Below are 23,391 nucleotides of genomic sequence, written 5' to 3' on the forward strand. Positions count from 1 at the left end.
ATGTATTAATCAATAAACACGTTTAATGTTATTTAAATAAAATAGTAAAAATAAATCAGCAACAAGTATATACGAAATTTAATTGATATTGTACCCTTTCTTTAAAAACGTGACCCATAATCATGAATCTCAAGCACAATATCTATCATGTATAAATATTTATAATAAATAATAATTTATCGCGTCTCTGACGGGTAATTTCCAAGTGACTTACAACTTTATTTTCACAGTGAGGCAGGTTTTAGGGTAGGAGCCTTTTTTTTTTGCGCACACCTTATGAAGTGTTGCCCACTCTAATTCATGAACGATGTATCATCGATAACCATTTTTTGAATGGGTTAGCATCACGCATTTGTGTCCACGTGCCATGGCGAACGCATGTACCTCTCTCTCAAAAAAAAAATATAGGTTTCCCTTATTTCTGTCAGATACTATATTTATGTTTAAAATATAATGTTATGGTTTTTATTAGACAGAAATTAGCCAGATAATATGACGCACGTACAAAATTACACCATAAATTAAACCATTTATTTATTCTGTACTCGATGTAGATACACCCACTATTGTGAAGTATTAATCATTTGAGTAAACATATTTGAGTAGAAGTATTCAAATAATTTTTTTAATACTTTCAACGTGAAGTATTTTCAATACTTTTTTTTATTGAATACCTTATTATTTAATGTTTGTTGTTGTTTTCAAATAAAAAAATCAATCGTGTTGATTACTTTTTATTTTAATATATTACGAACCGATATCACTGACGAACATTTATAAAACGCATTATGTTTCTAAAATGCAATAACTATTTACTTAATAAATAAACTGAATAAAATTAATTTTATATCAACTACTTATGTTACGTTAATAACAAACCTATAATAAAAAACCAAAAAATATATTGATTACCCCAGTTATATGTAATTCAGAATTCTACTATATATTTTAGTGGTTATACCTAGTATACTTAATGGCTATACCTACACACACTGTGTTGTTATTTTCCGTAACCGACAAAATATTAAGTTACTGATTTTTTCGTGTTTCGTTATATTTTATCTTATCATATAGCTAGCATATACATTATTAAAATTCATAATTTCTTGGTATTCTAATCTTTGTGAGCTACAATTGCAGGATTAACCACAACTTGCAATCGGTAACCGTACGGCGACCGCTGATAAAACCTGCAGTTTCAAAAACAGTCTAACATAATAATATACATATAGGTGAGTCTTGCATACAGCCGTCAGCCATACATAGGATACGACGATAATACGATCATAGATTATAAATAAACAAGTATTTATAACCAATATGGCAATATGGTATAGGTAAATATAATATTTATATTATTATTATTATTATTATTATTATTTGCTGTTATTATATTATAATGAGATGGTTAATGAAGAAATCAGTATTATAAATTCATAAATATTATAGATGATTGAGCAGCATTTAATGATGTCTAGTTAATGAAATAGGCATTTTTTTGTACAATAATAAGTGCATTTTATAGATCAATATTTATATGTATGATCTAAAAATATAGTTGTTTCTTAAAAAAACATATATAATAATAAGTGTTGCCAATGGCCATAGTTGCCGAGGCTTAATTCAAATAAAAAAAATAAAAATTAAATTAAATAAAAAGTGCTACCTAGTCATCATTTAGATTATATAAACTATTCATATATGACATATTCTTGTATGTCTGTATATGTATGTAGTAAGAATATATTTGAGAATAATAATAATAATATAGGATATATATAAAGTTTGTACATATTATATTACGTTTTTGGGTTTTATTACTACGTTCTTTTTTCTCTAGATTTAACGAAATCGATTGTTAGTTGAGTTAAATTGAAAAATTCGATTATTTCAAAACACACGAAAGTGGTTTACTTTAAGCAATATATATGCGAGATATCGAATAAATATATATAGCAATAGAATTAAGTACATTTAAATTAGTTTTAAATGTGTAATACAAACTAAATATAACTAAGTAAGTGCTAAATAAATTACTAAACGAATTTGCGAGTTTGTGAAGTAGTCAATTCAATCTTTAAAGGTATTTGTTTTAAGGTATTTTGGCTTTAAATCAAGTGTTGACCGCGTGACAAACTATACCTATGTTTTTTTATGCATTATAAATTTATAACTCATAAGAGCATTCGTTTAAAAAAATATATATTGCAGTATAATACAACAATTAAATTGAATTATTAGGTAGATACTACTAATAAAACATAACGATAATAATGGCAAGGCACAAGGAAATTAAAACGATAATAATAGCAGGTAGTTAAATACGTTTTCAATAAAGATTATTGATTAGAAATACATTTAAAAAATGTAGTATGTATCATATGAAATTACTTTATCGTTTAATGATAATTTCTATTACTTAAAATATAAGTGAGAATTGTGACGGTACTGACAATGTTTTTGGAATGTTCAAAGAATGATGATCATAGTTGGGACAGGTCCAACGGTAACATAACGCAGGAGAGGTGACCTGCTGTGGCGTTCTTAAATACAGTTTTCGGAGAGAAATTTTAATCACTAAACTTTGAATTAGTTAATTCAATTGAAATGGTAGAAAGTGAAGGCGCTTCGATAGTGAGTGTGACTCATAAATATTAACTTTGATGAAATTTATAATGAGTTTTTTTTTAGAGAAGACTTACAAACGGCACACTCTATAAATTAAGCCGTGAGACAGAGCGCGAATTTAACTGAACTACTTTTGTATCTTAACTCATTCGATGGATACTTTTAATGCATACTTTAAAGCACTATGATCAATAAAACAACAGAAGATTGTGGGTGTGTCTGTAAGCTTGACGATTGTGATACGGTGGCAGACCGTGTATGGTTTTAAATGGCTTTTTGGCTTTGATTAGATTATGTTTTTGAAAATGTCAAATTTAATGCTATTGGTCCTGTATCCGTTGAAGTAAGCGCATTTAAAAAAGTGAGAAAAAGACATTTTAATATTCTTGACATGATGACTTCAAGGCTTAATCTAGTCAGAATATTGGTGATATGGATATCCAAATCTTTCTAGAGAAGGTGTTATTATGTCGGAGATTCAATCTTCTAAAAGTACGTAAGTTAAGTGAGAGAATTTGTGTTCCGTAGCCGTGTTATTAAGCCATTTAAGAGTTCTAAACTATATAGGTATAATATATATTTATATATTATAGTAATTAACACCGTTTAACCACTCGAACAATTGAAACAGATGTGATGGAAAGCAGTAAAGGTATGTAGAGACTGTAGAGGAAAAACTATTAATAACTAATACGAGGTTACAATGTTACGCGTTCGACGTCGATTAGTTAGGTGCTTAGCAATATGCCAATATGTTTAATATATTATTTTAGCGAAATTCGGATGTCACGAAATACGAATACACACAGAAAATTTCAAGGTCGTTTGAAGTGAAAATAGGTGTAACAGTAACACACAACGATTTTTCGAACAAAAATTCTTAGCCTTTTTTTATCAAGCTTAGGTAGTGATAATTAATTAATGTCTCTTGTTAGGTATTTGATTAATAACAACAACAAGGTATAGATATCGATTTTAAATTTCAAACATGTGGGTATAGATTTTCCAATTTATAGCCGATACAAAATATTTCCAACTGCCCTTAATAATATTATAACTAATAAGGTCTATATTTATTGTCAGCGCTTACTTGTTACACATCTACGTAGCATTTAAAATTTATATAATTTTTTTTGATTAGCCTCCCTTGAAGTAAAATTCAATATACTCCGTAACAACGGCATACTTGATAAAATTATCCAAGGAAAAACACATCTAATGGTCAAAATATCCTAATTAAAATATATTTATATTTTTCGAGTCACTTTTATAAGTTGTAATTGAATAAAAATTATAAAATAGTATTCAAATTAATTTGTATAATCAAAACTTACCAAGCTAAGTACACCATGGTGATGTATTGGTGTGCAATACAGTAACTCTTCAGAACTTATAATTTAAAATTGTATGCTACTCGTATTTTTTAAAAAATGTGTACCGTATTAAAAATCTAGTTCGATATAAATGTGTCTTAATAAACACTTTATTATGGTATGGTATGTAGATTATTTATTGTGAATATTTAAGCTATTAAATTGTTAATTTTTTTCATATTTTGATATTATCATACAAATCAAATGGAAAAATTTAATTTATCACATTATTTTAACGTTAGCGTTAGCATTATATTGCGACCAACAACACGTAATTTACTTATCATGTAAACGCGCTGTCTGAAAATTTCATTAAAATGGCTAGAGTGACAAACAAAAATTAAGCTGCTTAGCTGTTCGACTTAAAAATTCTTAAGATTTTTGATTTGTTAATGAAATAGCTTTGCATTGGTCGGAGGATATATTTTCAATAATTTTGAATATAGAACTTTGTATTGAGAAAAAGAACTGTCAACCCATGTGCAAGAAGGCAACTATTACATGCAATGTTTTATTGAGTTTTAACTCCAATAACTTTAATACACATATACATATAGCCAATATAGGGTACAATCAACCAATTGCAGGATTGTAAAACTAAAAAAAAAATACTTTGATTTATTACAAAAACGTGTTTGTTTTTATTTTGGTGGCTTATACCCATTCTCTCGGTTACTAGGTAAAAATTTTAGTCTTGGTTAATACTGTTATAATTATTTATTTTGTATTATATTTTTTTTCTACATCCATATATTATGATAATAAATAATAATTGAATAACCTAACTTTACCAGTAAATAAACATAATATATAAAATACAACGCTATGCCTATCAGTGTTTCTCGATTTTATATAGTGAAAGTACTTCATGAAAAACTCGGGAAAATACAAGGCAGGTACACGAAAAAATCGACTTCGGTGTACTTCACTTTGTGAACTAATTTGACCGAGATAGTCAATCCAAATATGGCAGATTGGATATTAAAGTGGCAAAGTTGAAAGGAGATAAAAAATCACTTCAAGATAATTTGTACACAATTATACATATTATATCTAACTTGAATTTAACCTAACCCTCCTAACTTTACGTCAACATTTTAAGAGGAATAGGAAAACAATTAAGTTGTTTACTCGCGATTCTACTGTACTTTCAGACGTGGTCATATCTACTCTTTACCTTTTCCTAATTCTTCTAAGAACAATAATCTTTGAAATAATTGACAAAATCGGTTGAGTAGTTTTTTAATATAATATAATATGTCATACAAATATAAGTATATCTATATTTACTTGTACACGATACATAGATTATATAAAAGTTCGTTTTATTTTTGTGGCTAATTACACCTTATAACAATAGTTTCGTGAGCCAAAATGAAATTCCTGTGTGTGTGTGTTAGCCACCCCATGGCAATCTATTGGAGTTAGAAAACGAAGCTATGATAATCAAGGATGTGCCTCAATTTTTCAGAGAGGGGTCCAAACTTTTTTACATGAAAAAAGTATAAAAAAATTATGACATTGAAAAAATATTCTAAGCGAAGATGCTATAAAACTTTCTTATAACCAAGATTACAAAACAATTATTTGAATAATATTATTATAGTACTAGAAAAATTGTTTTCAGGCACACAAAAAAAATATTTAATTGTAAAATCATTACATTCATTACTTCACTGTGTAGAATCTAGAATAAATAGCTTTAATTTGTTAGCTAAAATATATAACGTCTATTGAATAATTATACAACTATGAACATGAAAAACATAATATTGAATGTTAAAATTGATAAACAATAGTAGGTAACTATTGGATTTGTATAACTTTTAATCAGTTAACTTTGGAAAATAATATAATATCTTAATTCTTATGTATACGATTTGAAATTGTAATTTTATAAATTAATACGATAATAATTATATACCTTTTATATGTTTGGTATAACAAATTCCTAAATTCATTCATAATATATTATGTTGCATATTTTCTTTAACTAGGTATTAAAAAAAAAATAATTTCATCACATATATAATATATAACCCGGCGTTATGGCTCCATCCTAATTACACCAGTTATATTCCTGAAAGTAACGAGGAAAAATAATTATTGATTTTTATATTTCTAATCAAATATTATCAAAGAATATACACTGAAATAATTAATATTAAAAAAAAGATCAAAACTTTTAATAAACTGAATATGAAGACATCTATTTTTCAATAATTATTATTATTTCATTATTTTCAGTCGTTTGTTTTGAAAAAAAAAATGTCTATTAGTTAAATAGTGTAACTTATTTAAAAATGTTTATTTTGCTTTTATATTTAAAATATATTTTTATGTCTACTACTGTTTGGTTGGTATAATAAATACAAGTATTGTACATCAGGGTACGTTAAGTTTTATGTACCTGCTACACCAAGTATATATTATGTTGCAGGAAACCATTCTAATTGATTCATGAATACGTACACGTTATACTACTGAATATAGCAGTAAAATTATTAAATTAGTATACACACGTTTGGTATGACGAAATGACGTAAGAAACATGTAACGCTAACTATTTTACGTATTCATCATATGCATTCATAATTCATATGGTACCTAAACACTATCAGTAAGTATAATCATATACTCCCCTCCGGAATGTTTTTTAACGCGTGTTACTTTCACCTATTCCAGTTCATGTCATGTGCTATCTCTGCGCGTATTCTTATCACTTAAACTCGAAAAATTTTGGACTATACATTGTCGCATTATTCAGACTTAAAAATAAAAATAATTTTAAACTCAATCTGTAATCACCTTTTTCGTAGGATGTATGGCAGTAGAAACAAGTGTATCCGTCGTTGATGTAGTCGTTGTGTTCCATTTTCGTTTTTTGTTCTATTAGCTTAGACGATTAACTTAAAATAACAGTCTTGAAGAGAACACAATAATCGAACGGCCTAAAACACTCGACGACTAAATTGTCGAAAAAGGTCCGCCGCCACACGTACCTATATACGTTCGGTTTTTCAAACGAGAAATGATTAAAACTAATTTGTATATAAAACGATGTATGTATTTACAACGAAAACATAAACAACAATCGCGGTAGGTATAATATCTGACTAGACTGGATGGCACAAATTGTTGTTATAGACAGGCAGACAGCAGCTGTTGTGCAATTGTGTGTCGCGCACGACGGTGGGGACCGTAGTGCAGACTAGACGCCCGGAGAATGACTACCGCGAGCGTGGACGGAAAAAAATCAATACCTCATGCTTGCAAGTGGCGCGCAAATGCATGGTCCGCGTGTGGTGCATATATTAATATTATTATTATTATCATAATCTGGCGTGCTATACATTGTTTCGTTTTTTGGTCAGCAGATTTTACACGTATACTCAAGCGCCGTTGCGAATTATATAGCGAATGATCGCACGCGTACAATGCTATTTATAATTATATAATATCAAAACATTATACATAGGTAGGTATAGCGATCTCACACGACCGCACAGACACAGGGCCGGATTGAGGAAAAATATCACCATAAGGGTTAGTTCATCGTCAATTTTGTTCTTAAATTATTTATTTTAACCGTCGTCTTAGTTGTTTCTCGACATGACATTTTTTAATTTTAATTTCTGTGTATTTTCGGTACTTAAGTACCCAAACTAAAAACCTTAAATTATAATAATATGTTAAAAATAATAATTTGCATAAAAATAATACTGTCGTTTCAACAATAACATCTGGATACACCACGGTAACTGATAAGTAAACTTTAAATGTTAACAAAATGTATCATACCTATATGTTTTACTATTTACAAAAAAATTAATATTTTATTATAATATAAAATAATAAAGGTTAATACTTCTATAGTATATACCCGAGCGAGGACACATTAAGTATATTAAATAGTGTGATAAGGTACATTATAATATGCGTACAATAAAAAAATAATAAACAATATACTTACATAATATTATTATACTTATATATAAATAAAGGGACAAACTTTGAGCAGAAGATCCATTCATTTATGATACTACACGTTGGCTTTCAAATTTGTATTTATTTATTTGTTGTTGATGTAATATTTAATCAGTATACCTATTATGCATCAAGAAAATTACAACAACTGCGCACTAATAAGTAAAAATGATATAAATAGAATATTATTACAATTCATCAGTTTGTGTCCTACACTGAATTGAATTGTTCGATGATTCAGTACCTAATTTAAAATGACTAAGTAATTTAGTTTACGTTTATGTATTTTAGATTCAGACATGCAACTTTTTAATTATTAAAAATGCTCGTTACACTGTATTATTGAGATGCTCAGATACTCTTATATTTACCTACTGAAGATAAAACGAGCTTAAAATATTGTTTGATGGGAATTGGGAGTTCAAAATAGGCAATTTTCAAATTACATGTATGCGAGTCTTGTAATTGTGTGCAATGTGTACGTAGATAGTACGTGATCATTAGTGTGTGAAAGAAATATAGCGGAACGTTCCCGCACACGCATGTACAAGTCATCGCCTCGGTAAACAACGATGTATGGTCATTTGTATGTACTTTTTGTCCATCCTACCGATCGACCTAATAATACGATAATATTTCGGTAAACTGATCTGAATTCGTTATAAATTATAATAATATGTACTTGAAATCGGACAATTCACTTATTAAGATTTCTCATTTAATTTTCAAATCATCAACATTAACAATGTCGTACATTTTAAATATTCAAAAAAAATTAATTTATATGAGTTCTGGAAGAAAATGATTTAAAAGTGGCTTGATTGATCTCAAGTAGACATTGACGAATTCAAATCAGTGTTCAGAGGTCTTATCGCGTTATCAGATTCAATGGTATGATTGTCAAAATATTGGCACATTTTGGTTGAAATAATTGTCCATTTACTATCAACTTAAATTTAAGTTACCTCAATATACCTAATAAGTAATTTAGCAATAATGATTACTTTTCAAATATTCTCTTTGAAAACAATGGAAATGTATAAAGCTCACCTAATAGTGTACCTAAGTGAAACTTAGTGACGTAATTATGAATTTAGTTCGGGGGGAGGGGGGATTATATGTTTTTAGCAAAATCTGTAAGCCTCATACTGTAACCTACCCCACCAAATATAAAATTTTAGAAATAAAATTAAAGTTTTTGGAGAAATCTATACCTCTCAACCCCCCCCCCCCCCCCCCCCCAATAACGCCATTGGTGAAATTTATTTGAAATACACACTTAAATGAATAACTAATAATATACATTTATCTATAATGTGAGTATAATTTTTCATATTTTGAAAGTGAATGACATTTAGACGAGTGTACATTTGAACTTGTATATTTGTATACACACAAAATATAAACAAGAGTTGTTACACAGTCATTTAAATCAATGAAAATCACATACTCGGTTAAACGTGCATGTGAGTTGCCATAACTTCGACACATATTATGATATATACATTTTTTGTATCTAGTACATATTAATATGATAATAATACTATTTATATATATTATTGTTATCGGGTTTAAGTAGGTGTAAGTAGGTAAGTATGATATATTGTACAAAAAAACATCGATTTATCATTAAAGTATTTACTGTATAGGTAATAATATTATATTATTAAACAGTATATACAACTATACAAGTAAATAACCCTTTGAAATTGAGAAACTTGAAAAATCTTAGCAATATACGACGCGGATAATGAACCAATTTACAATTTGACAAGAGTTTAATTAACTTTGATATTGATCGAGAGAACAGCGTGTCACAGCTATATAATAAGGTTGGTCGGACTCAGACTTGGTTTAACTATATTAAAAACAAATGTATAATAAATAACATTAGACTATGATTAGAGACTAGAGTATTAGTGTATTACACATGAACTGAGATAATATATCGATTTGTGACATTTTGTTGATGTGAGTGTGTTGATAAAAAGTGAATAATCAATATGTTCATTATACTATTATAATATGACGTGGATAGTGTTGTCGCATGTGAAAGTAGCATTTTTATCAATAATCTTTAATACTATGGAGAATGCAATGTTATTATTCGAAAAATTGAATATTTTTTTGTAAAAAAATAATGAATTGAAATTGTATTTACACAAAAATAATAACTATGGTTTTAAAATTAAAGGAGATTCATTAAGGATTCTACCAATAATTATGTACATAAAATAATAAATCGAATTGAAAAAAGATAACGACAATAATTTAAGAATTTTCTCGATCCTTATTCTATTTGAAATTTAATAACGACTACTCTTATATAATATCTAGCCCTAGATGAAGATAAGAAAAAAACAGTGGTGTGTCTGTGTGATCGTTGTTGTCAGGTTAGATTGCATCATTTGCTAACGTGAAATTATGAAAATCACATCTGCCTTTCAACATTACTTTTATAGTATAAAATTACCCCAACCAAACTGTTGATGTACAAAAACATGGATAATAATACGATAGACGTTTTTGTTGAATCATCAGTAATGCATATTATACATTACGCTATGTAAGTAATTTATAAAACTAGTTATTATATGACTGTTAAATCCACTCGGAAGGAACGCATAATAATTTTGTGTATCAACATAATTTTTTCACTGTAATTTTTCGATCTAATGAAGGTAAGCTTAAGACTTCGTTGAGGTCAATGAAATAGGATTTTTACGTTTTGCTTCAAATTTGTTTTTTAGATATTTATTATGACACATTATTGGATACTAATAAAATTACATTATAATGCGCTTCCAAAAACAGTTACTCATTTATACATTTTATCAAATGAATAAGTAATTCAAATCCAACGACTTTAATGTATTATATCCAGTGGATTTTATTAAATTAGTAATATTTTTCTATATTTACCCTTAAACTATTTAGTTCGCAAAATCAGTATGTATTCTAAACTTGAAATATGTATTGACATTTTATAGCTTATATTGATGTAATAATTATGTGATAATAATATATTTGTATTTGGATAGGTATACTTCAAAATATCTCTTTTAAAAAAGCAACTTTAACCCGGATTCATTTTTTCTTATTTTTAATTAATTTTAAGTAACAATTTTCGAATTAAGATTATTTTTGAGGTTGTTTAAATACTTATTATTTCATAAAAAAAATATGTATTTATTACTTTAAATATTGATAATATGTAAAGTATAGTGTTTAAGTACGTACGTATAATAATGTGTATAGTATTTAAGTATTTCATTTAAAATTATGGTTTTAAAATAGATTATGTAAAATCTATTCATTTTCTTGTTGAATTTGAATAATAATTATTCAGAATGATTAAATTTAAATAATATTATCATATCTGATATAATATAGTCCTTTCTAGGTATAATTACATATACTGTTATGTTTTAATAAATTAAATTTATTGTTAACCTAATTATATATGTGTATTCAGACGAAAATAATAAATAAAAATCTCAATTTCTTTAATGATTAGTTATTATAAGTTATGAGTTATAACTATTATTATACATTATACCTAATATATTGTTAATTCCGTAATTTCAAAAACACTCAAGTCGTAAAATAAATTAAAACAATTAAAAATTTAGTATCATTATGGAGTATGTTTATAAAAATGCTACAAATGCGCACTATTATGTTCCGGTAGAGCGCAGATTTGTACGGATCCGCACCGGCCACCAGTATCAAATGTGTGCATGAGTTTCATAGTGAACTAAGCGGGAGTGCGTGCTACATGTGTTTTACTGCACTCTCGAAGTAACTGTTTCGTATTTTCCAAGTATAGTGCCAATCCACAATTAAAAACAGTAAGTAAACACGGTTTAATATATATACAAATTAAATTTTTTTTTTTTTAAAACATTACTACCTAAGATCTATACTTTATTAATGTTTGTTAATACCTTAAATATTATGAATCATTATAAAAACTATTTTATTTATTTTTTAACAAATTTATACAGTGCTAAGATAAAAATTAATTTTGAAGAAAACATTATACTCTATATGTAACATAAATGTTATATTAATATAAAATAGTAAGCACCACACAAATTCTCTAATTACGAGTATTATAAGATTTTAAAATTAACAACTGTAGTCTGTAATTATTGATTTTTATGTACTTTTTTATGTATATATATTTGTTTTTATTTTTTCTAGTATAATATTAAATGTAATGCTAGTGGCCTCGGATGTCGAAGTAGAAATTATTAATAGGTAGTAAAAAATAAAATAATAATAATATGTAGGTATAAAAATGTTTTAAGTACAGAAAACTAAACTATTAAAGTCTAAATAATGTTATCCATGACAAATATTATAAATAAGTTAAACTATATCATTTAGTTAAGTATGATTTAAATTTAAGAATTTTAATTAAATAGGTATACTTTATTAAAATTTCAGTGTGAATGCATTATACATTAGTTATTCAAATAATAATGTAATTCTATAATATTCCATGACAATAGAAAAATTATTATTGAAATATTATATGACTTAATAATAATCCTTCCGCAGTCAGGATTTATGCAATAATCTTTTTTTTCAATTGTCTTACATATGTACTTAATATAACTAAATAATATAACAACAATAACATATTTGTCTTTATTAATTTAATTTTACCTTCCTCGTCATTAGCATATTATATATTGTAATTTAATACTTTAGAATAATATTTAAATGCATCATCAACAGTTAAATAAAATATGTTGATACTAATATTTATTATTCTTGGGATTCTTTTATTTTAAATAATACTTATTTAGATAGGGGGTACCAACTATGCTAAAACATTATAATAAACATCAAAGTTCAATAGCTCTATAGATCATAGAACATTTTTATCGACTGTTTATATTACAAAATGTATTAATACTACGCTTCGTTTATAATATATTTGGTAAAATAAATACAAACCATTTATAGTGGAGAGAAATCATAAGATTTGCATTTTTATTTCGCTATACGAGTATAGAAATCTATGGTTTATTGTTAATCTGAAATTAAAATGTTAAGAATTAGTAGATTTCTGTAGTTTTTTATATGAATATGATTTTGTAGTAAAATTGAATAATTTTAATATACATATCATCATTGGTTATATATTAACAATGTATACACACTTGCAAGAAATCAAATGTCTTGGGCCTAATCTATTTAATTCTATTTTCATAACATATTTTAAAAACATTTAAACTTGAAACTAATTTGGCTGCATACTATAAAATAGGTAGCCATAACTTATAATTATGTCCGGCAAGTTTATATTTTTATAAAATAATTTATTGATTTGACTGTGTTTTATGATTTGATATTTTTATCTAGCTGGAATTTACCTATTATTTAGATAAATAACTTACTTACTAAACAATTTTATTTTTATAAAATAATATATATTATAATTATTATTATAATATATATATATTAATTTATAATATTCCAAGTATTATGTTTATGTACTTCACCCTGTTCTCTATATAATTTCTGCCATTATTGGCATATTCCTACATTATAGGATAAGATATATCGTTATATTATAAGCATTTTTACTGATCAATTATAAATTTGATGGCATGAAATAATAATGACTATAGCAAATAGTTAGGAATAATATTATTTTTCATTATTATGTTTTTACTTAAAATCTGAATTGAACATTTAATTTTTAATGAATTGGATTAGTCAATTATATTATAATTACGCAGTGCAACTAAATGTACATCATTGAGTGTTAACTACATGTAAATAAATAAAGTACAATATATAGGTACATTCAGACTTCTATTTACAATATTATTATTCATGATATATTTAAAGTAATTATTGCACATTATAATTTAGGCCTAAATTTTACAGGAACTGATGTGAAACAATGGATATATTGTTTAAATAGCATTTTAATAGATTATAGGTAATTTACTTGTGGTTAACTGAAGTTTTTATTGAATATAATTAAGTAAACATTTATAATATTACAATTGTATTTTTCATGAAAACTTTGGTCATCAATCATCATATATATAAGGGCCCTTTTTGGATTAGGTTAGCTTGAGTTGGGTTCTTTACTTTTTATTTAAAAATAATGTCTGATGTTTTTGATATGACCACTATTGTTGTGAGATGCTTCACGTCAAATATTTTGAAATTAGTTATACCAAGAAACTTATTTCTCTTTTTTGTAGTGTAAAAATGAAATTTTATTATTATTTTTTTTTTTAATCAGAGATAACTTGGTAAACTCTATTCTCCATTGGTACTTATTTATTTTGGATCATTCGTGTATTTTTCATATACGACAGGAAATTTGGTTAAATTTGTTCACTAACCTATAACACCTATAAACCGATATGCCTATAATTATTCACAAGCTTAGATTAGCAGGTATCACACTATCACATGCCATGTCCAAAGCCAATCAATAGTTTAGCTCTTCCTGTTCATTGTTGTTTGTAATTTTGCCGTTAATGTGATATCTTTTTTATTCTATTATGTATAGTTACTATAGTTTTGCAATACTCTTTGTAATCGTTTTATTATTATTCATTATAATAATTGTTATGTATTATAGGTATAGTATTGAACACCTCAAATGATTCATGTGAAAGATGTGGTTGGATTGTAAAGTGATTAAGAATACTATATAATAACTATGTATATAAAATAAACTATAAACTATATAAGTAAAAAAAAGTTTCGCTTGAGGGATTCCTCTCTTCCTCAAATAGTCGTGACTCTATATTTCCACGAAGTATAGAACAAAGTAAAAGAACAATAATTTTATAATATAATTGAGTTAAATAAGAGTAAAAATAAACACAGTTAATAAATCAAAATATTCGTATTTTATGTTGTTAATACTAAAACCAGAAAAACCTAATGAAAAGTAATAAAGTTCATTATATAACAATTTTTGGTAGACACAAATTACTAAAATTGTTATTGTATCCATCTATATATCTAGTATAATAACGATAGTATTAAAAAATTATGTGATATTAGATAACTGTCATAATTATTAATATTCAATTATATCGGGTGTATGTGAAATCAACACTGAAAAAAATATAATTGAGCAGATAAAAATATGACTATTAGTTTTTTATAACATTTGTTAATTTAATTTGAAACATTCAAACTAAGTATGAGCTTAGATACCTCTTAATTAAGTATAGGTCTATCGTCTATATATTTAATAATTTAGTTTAATGAATATATTAGCCCTTTACCACAAATTCATATCTCACTAACCTGGCATTTACGTTGACACAATTAATTTCATTACATCATTACATTTAGTTGTTAACCATGTTTGAACATAACTTAATAGTTTATAGTATAGGTATTGTACAAAATAGGACTTGCGTGCAATTTCTTTATCTCTCGTTTTGTACATATCTACTGGTCAATTTAATTAGAAAGTGTTTGATGTAACACAATGTATGAGCAGTAGGTACGAGATTTATAGAACATAATTTTTATTACTCCCATACTGAGAAAGTCACATATTTGGCATTTTTCAATCACATATATGAGCATATTGCAAGCGACTAACGCGATCACACTATCGATTGCCTTTTTTATTTTAATCTGGTTGCTTAGATTTTATTAATCATTTAATATGAATTTAATGTTTATAAATATACGAATTATGTCTATGGCTAATACATATAACTGTTGTTACGAACAGTGTATTAACACGAATACCATCGTGATTTCCCTGCATAGGTACTTTATTAGGATCAATTTATAGCTACTAGTTAGTATAAATTGGTGTTCACATAAACGACATTGTTTAAATTATATGATGCATTTATGCGGGAGAATAACAATATAAAAAATGCATTAATTTATTGTACTTTTTAGTATAGGATAGAATATATATGATACCCCTATCGTAATTTAATTTTCCTCGTTAATCTGCATATACAATTTCGTTTAAAAGTTGTTTTCAATGCTTTCATAGTACAGTAGTTGAGAAATTTAATCAAATCGATATTTATTGTTTTATATTAATCATAAGGAACTCTTTGTGAGTTAGGTTAGTGTATTACTTTCCTTAACTGTTGTTGAAGAATTAAATGTGTATTCTTCAAAGAAAATGTGCTTAACAATATACTGCTGAACTGCGAAAAACCCCTGATGCTCAACGTAAGGAATTATTTTACATTGCCTACCTGCAGGCTACCTAGGTACCCATTAAAGAAGTGTGTTAAGCAGACCGTAATTAATTGAAGTCTCAAAAAGAAAACGGATGTTATATATATATATATATATATATATATATATATATATATATATATAGCATTAAATATGATGCACCAGGACAAGACTATATACAAAAATATTTTTTTTTGCAAAGAGAAATTTTAAATTTTGTAATTTTGCTATAAATCATTGAACTATATTGGTATTATAAGCTTATTCAATTTTCATTTAAATATTAATCGACCTAATTTCATTGATTACAATTATTGAATATAAATTAATATAAACAGTAACAAAATATTGTGATGTAATTAAAATTTAAAAGTAATATAAATTTGGGTTTAATGTAATTTTATTATAACCGATCTATTTCCAAGTGTTTTAACCATTAAAATTCGATTAAAAGTTCTTTATTATGGTATATGGACGGAAATTACGGTAGGTGGCTTTTAAATTAATGTTTCCTAAACTATACGAAGGAAACAAGATATAGAGTAATTGGTATCAACAATCAACAACCTAAAAAGTCGTATGGGTATGGCCATACGATAAAGATGAGATTAATTAAGAGTTTAATTTCGTAGCTTAATTTATCATAACTATCACAGAGTTTGATAAAAACGCATTAAATATTATAGTCTGCAGACGACACATATTATGTTGTATACGTCTTGTATATATAAACTATAAAGTGAATTAATGGTTTGGCAGACGATGGTGTCTCGGAAAAGAATAATAACCCACTTGTATAATACGGGTGCAGTTTTCAATAAAGAGACGCCAAATTAGGGTTACCCAAGTCTGACCAGTTCTATTGTATTTTCTTTGAGTTGAAGTGCAATAACAACGTGTAGTATTTTGTAGTTGACAGCTGTAAGTATATTTAAATCAAATTTGATGTGTATCAGATAAATAAATGATCAAAATATGTACATAAAGGCGCTGTAAATATTTTTGAGGAACAAAAAATGTCAAAATAATCTTTATGACACATTATTGACAGCTCTGCAGTTATTTCATTCCAATGAGTAATAATGGGATGCGTATATTATTCTGTATTCATCATCATATTATTTACTATATTTTTGTGTTTGTTATAGATATGGAACCGGACATTGCAGATAAGAAGCCTGATAAACAACTGATTGTCAAAATGGCTGGTTATTTAGAAAAAAAGGGTAGAATGGTTAGTTTAGTATAGATGGTATTATATTATAGAATTAATTTTATGTGTGTCATCAAATTAATCTTAAAACTGTATTTTATTATAATATATAATAGTATATTGAAATGTAATGCTTCACAAATAACAGCATGATAAGAAATTCATTAAACCTTATTTTGCATATAATTCACGAGCTATTAATATTATTTTATTTTTTATACTATATTATCAATTATTAACCACACACATGTGTATGTATACTCTACAGTGTACATATATATATATATATATATATATATATATATATAACTTTGTCTGCACAATAAAAATATATTTTTAAAATATATATTAATGCAGGCTAAAGACCTTTGATGTCGAAGACTTAATAAATTTATAAAAAAAAAAAAATATACAATACTCAAAACATGCATATTTATTTAAATTTTAACTGTTTTAGCTTAACCGTCTGTATGTATACATCGTACATATTATTAGGTATTATTTATTGTTCATATATGGAAAAAATAATTATAAATGCGATACATTGTTTAATTCTGGAAATTATTTTTGATGTTAACTAAGAATCTAATTCTAATACCAAACACCAATAATTTAAAAGCATTATTTTCTGAAAAAATTTAAAGTGTTTGAAATTATTTTTTATCGTAATAATTATAATTATGATTTTTTAACATGAACAATACGTCAATTTTGTGAAAAATAATTAAATATGAGAAAACTATTGGGGAATGTATTTACTGATGTGTACCTATAGGATATTTTGGTTGAGTAGGTCACTATAGTCTGTAATGAATATGTTAATATTAATTATAAACTCAAGGATAAAACATTACATATTATATATAAAACGATTCTGAGTGAAGAGTGTCTAAACTATTTTTTAGTAATAGATACACTATGTTGGATTTAATTAAAAAAAAAAAAACATCGGATAGGTATCCCTATTATAAAAATTTTTGATAATAATAATATATACTGTAGAGTTATTAACTATTTTTACAAGTTGAAATAGACGTACACTTGAATGGTGTAAAATTGTTTGTTATATAAATAGCTTAGAGTTAATCTAAATATTTTGAAAATTGGACAACTTATAAAAAATACTAAATTTACGCTTAATTTATCATAGAACTGAAAATCCTATGAATTCTATGGTTCTATAAACCATGCATTGAATTTTCATAGTTGTTAACTCTAAAAAAAGAAGGGAGTAATGCTTTGCATAAGAATTTTATGTACCGAGTGTATCTCGTTATTGAGAAAGTCACTGCAATATATGTTATAAAGTCGAATTCAATGACAAATCATTGTAAACGACAAAAAAATTCTGGGAATCGATGGCCTATCTAAAATTTTGTTGATACAATATTTATGAAACAAAATTTTTGGATGTAAATCATAATTCGATCGAATGAATAATTTATGATGAGTTATATAACATTGTGCAATAAAGATAATATATGTCTATAGTAATTGGTTAAGTAATTTTGAGGGCTTAAATCATTTGAAAATATTAGTTGGTAATTAATATTGTGGTTTATCAATATAGGAAATTTGTAAAACTACCCCTAGAACTTTAGCTACTTTTAAAATAAATACCATTAACTCATTTTACAGAGAGTTGTTGGCGTACGTCGTTGGAAAAAAAGATGGTGTGTACTTGAAGGCAAACTGTTGTTGTATTTTAAAACTCAATTAGAGTACTCTCATCATTTGTCACCTTGCAGAGGTTCAGTCAACATGGGACTTGCATTGTCTATAGCACCACGGGGTCCGTGTCAACTGCAAATCGTCACTAGATCTCAAATTATAATCTTCGTAAGTGTAGTCACTAGTCACTGTCACGGAGTTCTTATCTAAATTAAGATATTAAATAACATTAATCTAATATAAAACTAATAAATAATGAATATTTATAGTCTTTTATTATATTAAGTACAAGTGTACACTATATTACAAATTTTTCTGATGAACTATTTGTTTAAAATTTTTCGCATTTTAGTAGAATATATACATAATTATTGATGGAATTAAGTGGATGTTATAAAGTATCTGAGTATACCTATTTAAATTTAATTTCTAACTATCTCAGTCCGAAAATGTTTTAAACTAGAGCTGATTAGCATTTCTTTGTCATCTTTCAAGATTTTTTCGTAGTCTTATTAAAAATTACTCGGAATTTTGAAGAAAATGATGGATAGCTAAATTATTTAGATCAATTATAATTATTGTAAATTATAGAAAGATCTTAATATGTACACATAATATTATTGCTATCAAAAACTTAAGTTTGGATTAAAAATAGAATATTAAAAACATTCTAATTTAATTTCATAGTTATCAATTTATTTTCAAAAAAAGACACACACACAGAATATCAAATTTAATTTTACTCAACAAAATGTATAACTTTTGTAATATTGAAATTATTTTATTTTTTTATGTAGGTACAAATTTTTTCATTTTTTTTTTCTAGACCTTTTAAAATATTAAATTCTTATTATTTAATTAAGAATATTATAATATCTAATTAGATCAGAAAAGTGATTATAAAAAAGAACCATTGATTATATTACAGTGTTATATGTATATATACCTAACAATCTTCAAGTTGTATTGGCTAAATTTAGAGAGGATTTGAATGATGCAGTTTCACACAGCATGTTATAGATGCTTGATCAGCGATTATATATCATTAATCATTATGAAAGGTTGAAAGTTGAATGATTTAATTACCTAAATAAATTTTGGAATTCTGAATATTTATGTGAGTATTTCTAAATTTCGATGAAGTGCATATAATTTATGCTTAATTATGATGGTGTTAATATATCATAATATAGTTATATGTATACAATTATGATGTTACTTTCAATTTAACTGATTATCATTATGCTCATTTAACAATATAACATACCTAGCATCTACCAAATACCAATGCCATCATTAAAATACAGTAGTATACGATAATTTAATAATTGCAAGATTATTTATAAAAAGAAACATATATAAATGTTCCTATGCGATAAAATAAAATACTATATCGTATATTATAGCTTTAAACGTGTGTTACACAGAGTGGAAACGATGGAAAAGTTTTATACAAAACATAATACCATAGTGAATTACAAGTTAAAGTAAATTACACTAATGCGAGGAGATTCATGCGTGTAATGACGTATATTGAGCTTGTTAGCTATAATAGAAATATATTGTTATTATACATATATAATATATATATAGTAGCACTTGATGGTTAAAATATGAATTAATTTATAATATATCCTCTAAAGAAATTATTATAATTGGGTTATCTTTGTGGTCGAAATTCCTTAAAATGTTTTTATAATTTTGTTTTTTAGAGAACGAAATCGAAATCTGACCTAGATGAATGGTTTGCTGCTTTGCGAGATGCTAAAAATAATAATTTGGCTTTTATTCGCGACCGAAATTTGTCTATTATGGAAACGAACTACCAGTTATCCTACCGAATACCTTTAGTTGATCCCAACTCCAATAACTACAGTGTCATAAACGAAAATCACTTGCGATATTGCAGACCAGTTGTTAGACAGTCGTTTGCAACACACAATCAGCAGAATGACATTCGTCACGTTATGGCCATCAACAGGAAATCGTTGGCACTGCGGAAATCAGAATCTGACCACCGGATAAGTTTCTACAGGAAGGTTCACGGCCTCGTTCGTACCGAGACAATAGCTGGATCGTATCCGATGAGCGACAAGGGATCTTGTCGTTCGAGAAGTTTGTCATACGAAAGCATTTATTTTAAGCCACAGGAAAAGTGTACGCCAATTGAACCTGTGAAATCTCAAAGCTGTAGAGAACTTATGCCCAAGATCGTAAGACAGTTGTCTGATAAATGTACGAATAACTGTGTGTCAAAAAGGATCAGTAGATCGGTATCGTTTTTCGGAAGGCGTCGCGAAGATTCTGATTCCGACGATTATGACTATGTTGAAATTGTACCAAACGACACTACTAAAAACTATTCGGCACGTAAGTTTATATTAGGTACAGCTATATATCGTTAAATATAGAACCTATAATTGTTATAAAACTAATTTTTTAATTCATCGCAACGCACTAATTATTATTTAAAGATACCAAACAAATTTACTCGCACTTTAAAATAATTATAAAAATTTGCATTTACTGCATATTAATTAAAATACGTGTATATTTATTTTTAAGCAATTACAGAAGATGACAAATCCGAACTACATCCAGAGTTACCTCCTCATTATGAGACTAAAAAAGACGACGAAAACACTTCGATGTCAACATACGGAGAATTTCATAATCAAGAAGTAAATGTGGACGTTATATATGTAAATAACGATCGTAAAATGAAAATGTTTACAAGTGAATCGGAATCAGATTTCATACTCGAAAATAGGACTGAGGAATCAGTTGATGTGGGAAACGAGCCACCACCTTTGCCTATAAAAAACAAACATAAACAAAATGTTTTATTTGACGAGAAGCCACAATATAAAATAATAGATGGTGTTTACGTTTTTAAAAATGTAAGTGCTCTGATATCCATGAACTATGTCTGCACATTAAAATAAAGTAAAACTATATATATTTGTAAAATGTAAAATATATATATAGATTTGTACCTACATTGTACGAGACGTAGATTTGTATGTCTACCTTTTTGTCGTCAAAAATTGCATGCAAAACAAACAAGTGGTTTCATAAGAAAATTTATACTTATAGCTATATATTTAATTACATTTTTATGGAGGTGGTCATATCAAAATTTATTAATTTGGGGGTCATGAAAAGTTACGAGGTAATTTATAATATGTATGTAGTAATTAGATACACAGTGCACTCGTAACTCATGAAAACTATCGTTTTTTTTTTAAAATTTATATGATATTTTAGTCATAATAATTGATAATTAAAGTTCATTATATTTATTTATGTGTACAGGAAATATTAGATTCTATTATATTTGTGCATATATTATTATTTATTATAAAATAATTTATTATTCTAAATAATATGTGGGATTTTTTTATAAAAATTATCGGTTTTAGGGCTCTAAAGAAGTGATCTACGACGTTCCTATTCCCCATGGAAAACTTATCGAACATATTCGTCGATTGACCATAACTTCCACGTCTTCGCCGGTCAAGCATTACAGTGACAACGTCGCGTACCATGATTCATTGGAGCCTTCGGTTTATGAGTAAGATATTGTGAACAATTCGAGACTAAGACATACCAAAAGTCAAATTATTATTTTTATTTTTTTAATGTTTAGAACGTTACAAATGACTCCTGACTCGTTAGAAATTTCAATGATGTTTCCCACGTATAAGAGATGGTCAAACGATTCGGGATTCAATAATTACGAAGAACAAAATTCGTTTTTACCTGATCATACCAATTTTGAAGATTCCTTAGAACCGGTCATAACCATGATACACCATGATCGCAAAATATGGCAAAACGTGCCAAATATCAACTCTGCCGACTACTTCCATTGACTGTAGTATAATATAACGTATTTATAAGCATTAGAAAATGTATACGTGTTGTGATTTTTTATTTTTTTAATGAACTTTCCATTGTAACAGATATACTCTTGTTATTTGTATAGTTGTATATAATATAATATTATCTAGGTATATGATTCCATTGATTCCAACAAATTTGTTGTGCAGAATATATTATATATTGTTTTGTTTTATAACACTGCAGTTAGTACGCTGAATTATGGTTTTAACAACAGTTTTAAGCTTTGAATATTATAGGGACATTTTAAATTTATTATTCTAATTATTTCCAATTACAAAATTGTCTCAATAAATAAAAGCTTAACAAAGCACATTTTGCATGCAACCAGTGTTCGGAACGTTAAAAATTTTTTTAATTCGTTCTTGTTTAGAGTTTAAAAAAGGAACTAGGGCATGTTCGTGATGG

The 23,391-nt window shown here is 26.6% G+C and overlaps 2 protein-coding genes across 4 annotated transcripts in view; one reads left to right on the top strand and one right to left on the bottom strand.

Annotated features, from left to right (window-relative positions):
• Positions 1-7,208, bottom strand: part of Cen (cerebellar degeneration-related protein 2-like) — a 38,926-nt gene extending 31,718 nt beyond the window's left edge. The window contains exon 1 of the mRNA XM_015507917.2: positions 6,810-7,208. Coding sequence (XP_015363403.1) covers positions 6,810-6,876 — 67 coding nt within the window. The 5' untranslated portion in view covers positions 6,877-7,208. The remainder of the gene's footprint in view (positions 1-6,809) is intronic.
• On the top strand, positions 1,195-23,161 carry LOC107161491 (uncharacterized). Of its 3 annotated transcripts, none has more exons than XM_089225256.1 (8): positions 1,203-1,337; positions 11,680-11,839; positions 17,345-17,430; positions 19,048-19,248; positions 20,793-21,450; positions 21,655-21,980; positions 22,503-22,654; positions 22,730-23,161. In XM_089225256.1, exons 3-8 carry the CDS (start codon positions 17,347-17,349, stop codon positions 22,953-22,955), a joined length of 1,647 nt encoding a protein of 548 aa, XP_089081382.1. In that variant the 5' UTR covers positions 1,203-1,337; positions 11,680-11,839; positions 17,345-17,346; the 3' UTR covers positions 22,956-23,161. The 3 variants fall into 3 exon arrangements, with proteins under 3 accessions (XP_015363405.2, XP_089081382.1, XP_089081381.1); XM_089225255.1 differs by having other exon boundaries at positions 1,213-1,337; positions 21,646-21,980; positions 22,730-23,120; XM_015507919.2 differs by lacking the exon at positions 11,680-11,839 and having other exon boundaries at positions 1,195-1,337; positions 21,646-21,980; positions 22,730-23,120.
• Positions 23,162-23,391: the final 230 nt, after the last annotated feature.

The sequence above is a fragment of the Diuraphis noxia genome, unplaced genomic scaffold (assembly GCF_037042655.1).
Source record: "Diuraphis noxia isolate RWA-SAM2 unplaced genomic scaffold, SU_Dnox_SAM2 contig0004, whole genome shotgun sequence".
Taxonomy (NCBI): Eukaryota; Metazoa; Arthropoda; class Insecta; order Hemiptera; family Aphididae; genus Diuraphis; species Diuraphis noxia.